Source organism: Terrapene carolina, unplaced genomic scaffold (genome assembly GCF_002925995.2).
Source record: "Terrapene carolina triunguis isolate 2854851 unplaced genomic scaffold, T_m_triunguis-2.0 Scaffold94, whole genome shotgun sequence".
Classification (NCBI taxonomy): Eukaryota; Metazoa; Chordata; order Testudines; family Emydidae; genus Terrapene; species Terrapene triunguis.
In genome coordinates, this window is record NW_020664445.1 from 3,477,556 (window position 1) to 3,480,954 (window position 3,399).

Below are 3,399 nucleotides of genomic sequence, written 5' to 3' on the forward strand. Positions count from 1 at the left end.
AGTGCATCTGAGTTGAGAGTGCTGTCCAGAGCGGTCACAATGAAGCACTGTGGGATAGCTCCCGGAGGCCAATAACGTCGAATTCAGTCCACACTACCCCAATTCCGACCCCCTAAGGCTGATTTTATCGCTAATCCCCTCGTCGGAGGTGGAGTAAAGAAACCGGTTTAAAGGGCCCTTTAAGTCGAAAGAAAGGGCTTCGTCGTGTGAACGTGTCCAGGCTTAATTCGATTTAACGCGGCTAAAGTCGACCTAAACTCGTAGTGTAGACCAGGCCTCAGTGTGGCACAGACCATGGGGAGAGGCTGCCAGGAGAGGTTCCTGTGGGAGAAGGGATTCCTGTACCGAGAATGGGCTCCTCCAGAGGAAGTGGAGTCATGGGGGATCCGGAGGCAGTTGGTGGTCCCCGAGAAGTATCGCCGCAAGCTACTGTACCTGGCCCATGACATCCCTCTCTCAGGACACCAGGGAATCCGGCGAACCCGGCAGACGCTGCTACAGAACTTTTACTGGCCTGGAGTCTTTAGTACTGTCCAACAGTATTGCAGATCCTGTGACCCCTGTCAAAGGGTGGGGAAGGCCCAGGACAAGGGGAAAGCAGCTTTGAGACCTTTGTCCATCATAGAGGAGCCTTTTCAGAAGGTGGCTGTGGACATAGTGGGGTCTCTCAGCAAGACAACTCAGTCGACAATATTACCCCAGGGCAGTGGCCTCATCTTCTATCAAAGCAGACACAGTGGCAGATGCACTGCTGACCATTTTCAGCCGAGTGGGGTTCCCCAAGGAAGTCTTGACAGACCAAGGATCCAACTTCATGTCAGCCCTGCTCCAGTGCTTGTGGGAGAAATGTGGGTCTGGCACATCTGGACCTCGGCACATCTGGTCCTCAGCATATCACCCCCAGACCAACGGGCTGGTGGAGAGGTTCAACGGAACACTAAAGATGATGCTGAAAACCTTTATGAACTAGCACCTGCAGGATTGGGACAAGTACTTGCCTCACCTGCTGTTCGCGTACAGGGAAGTGCCCCAGGAATCTACCGGGTTTTCACCTTTTGAACTGTTATATGGAAGAAGGATAAGGGGGCCCCTGGACCTGATGAGAGACGAATGGGAGGGGAAGGCTACTCCCAATGGAGAATCAGTGATGGAGTATGTCTATGTCTTGACCTTCCGAGAGACTTGCTTGGCCAAGGAGAATCTGGCCAGAGCCCAGAGGAAACAGAAGGTCTAGTATGACCGCAGGGCGTGGGCCTGCGCCTACGCCACCGGGGACCAGGTGATGGTTTTCATCCCTGAGAGAAAAAACAAACTACAAGCTCCCTGGGAAGGACCTTTCAAGGTTGTCAAGCAACTAAATGAGGTAAACTATGTGGCAGAGCTGTCTAACCTGGCACACCACTGCCGGGTGTACCATGTCAATATGATGAAGCCATATTATGATGGGGGGGGGGGAAATGTGGTGTTGGCCGTGTGTGGACATTGGGAGGAGCAGGGAGATGACCCTTTAGTAGATCTATTCTCTGGGACAAGAGCTGGCTCCTCCCTGGAAACAGTTCCCCTCTCTGATCAGCTGACCCCGGCCCAGCAAGCTGAGATCGGAGGGGTGCTGCCTCTGTACCGACAGCTGTTTTCCAACCAACCTGGACTCACTAATCTGACTGTCCACCGGGTGCAGACAGGATCACATCCTCCTGTAAGATGCTCCCCCTTCTGAGTCACAGGGAAAACTGCTCAGGACCTGGAAAGAGAGGTCAGTGACATGCTGGCTTTGGGGGTGATCCAGCCGTCTTCCAGCCCTTGGGCCTCGCCGGTGGTGCTGGTCCCCAAAAAGGACGGGTCGATCTGGTTCTGTGTGGACTGCCCTGCGTAACCTGAGCTCAGGAGGGGGTTGGGGCCAGGTGACACCTTCTGCCCGGGAAACTGGACAAAGCCTGGAGGAGGGGCCGGGGGTGTGGCTGGGGGAGGCAGCAGGAAGGGGTTTCAGTTTGGAGCTGGCTGGGGAAAGGGGGGGGGGCCCAGAACCTGGGTCTGGGCTCCCCACCGCCCAAGATGGACCTAACTGAGGGGTCCTGTTTTCTGTACTTACAAGCTCTGTTTTAGACTCTGTTTCTGTCGTCTAATAAACCTTCTGTTTTACTGGCTGGCTGAGAGTCACAGTGAGGGGTACAGGGCCCTGATTCCCCCACACTCCGTGCCAGTAGGTACTCCACCTTCCCGAGAGGCAGTAGCTGTGTCAACTACCATGACTCTTGGTAAATAGTTCCAGTGGTTGATTACTCACTGTTAAAAATTTACACTTCCTGGGCACAGCTGAGGAATCAGCCCTACGTTTAAATAAACATGAACACATTGCTTTTCCCAGCTCCCAAGAGATAAGCACAAGGTCTTCCCTATAAAAGGAGTTGTAAGTAGATCAGCGTATGCACAGCTGTGCTGGAATCACCATGACTGTCCGAATGCTGGGGGCCCTTACAGCTTTGTTCCTTCTCCTTGCTCAGTGTGGTAAGTCTGCTCCTGGAACCTATGGGGGTGGAGCGTGTGCAGGGTCTCGGGGGGAGGAGGCTGAGTGGGGGTGAGCCTTGAAGTGGAATAGGAGGCAGGGCCACAGTCGAGGCACTGGTGCTGCCCCTCTCTCCCCCACTCCCCCCCCGGAGCTTCTGGCACTCATGCCCAGCCTCCACAAATGCAGGAATCACATGCCCATGTGGATCATCCTGAAAGATTTGCATGTGGACAAGGCTGGTCATTATGAATGGGCTAAGGGGGACGTACCATGCACAAGGGCCAGGCGGACAGTCTCAGGGGGCCATACTGTGCACAGGGGGGCCCTGTGGAGGGGCTGAGGAGGATGTATTAGCTTGGAAAAGAGACGACTAAAGGGGATGGAGGTCTATAAAATCATGACTGGTGTGGAGAAAGTAAATAAGGAAGTGTTATTTACTCCTTCTCATAACATAAGAACTAGGGGTCACCAATGAAATTAATAGGCAGCAGGTTTAAAACAAAGAAACAGAAGTATTTCTTCACACAACACACAGTCAACCTGTGGAATGTTGTGAAGGCCAAGGCCATAACAGGGTACAAAAAAGAACTAGATAAGTTCATGGAGGATAGGTCCATCAATGGCTATTAGCAAGGCTGGGCAGGGATGGTGTCCCTCGCCTCTGTTTGCCAGAAGCTGGGAATGGGTGACAGGGGATGGATCACTTGATGATTACCTGTTCTGCTCATTCCCTCTGGGGCACCTGGCATGGGCCACTGTCGGCAGACAGGATACTAGGCTAGATGGACCTTTGGTCTGACCCAGTGTGGCCGTTCTTATGTTCTTATCCTGCACAGGGGCTGTGCAGATGGGCCGAGGGGGACATACCACGTGCAGGGGCTGTGCGGATGGGC

At 53.7% G+C, this 3,399-nt stretch overlaps 1 protein-coding gene across 1 annotated transcript in view; it reads left to right on the forward strand.

Annotated features, from left to right (window-relative positions):
- Nucleotides 1-2,392: 2,392 nt before the first annotated feature.
- Nucleotides 2,393-3,399, forward strand: part of SPINK4 (serine peptidase inhibitor, Kazal type 4) — a 14,997-nt gene continuing 13,990 nt past the window's right edge. Inside the window, exon 1 of the mRNA XM_024202954.1 lies at nucleotides 2,393-2,505. Within this exon, the coding sequence (XP_024058722.1) occupies nucleotides 2,424-2,505 (82 nt within the window). The 5' untranslated portion in view covers nucleotides 2,393-2,423. The remainder of the gene's footprint in view (nucleotides 2,506-3,399) is intronic.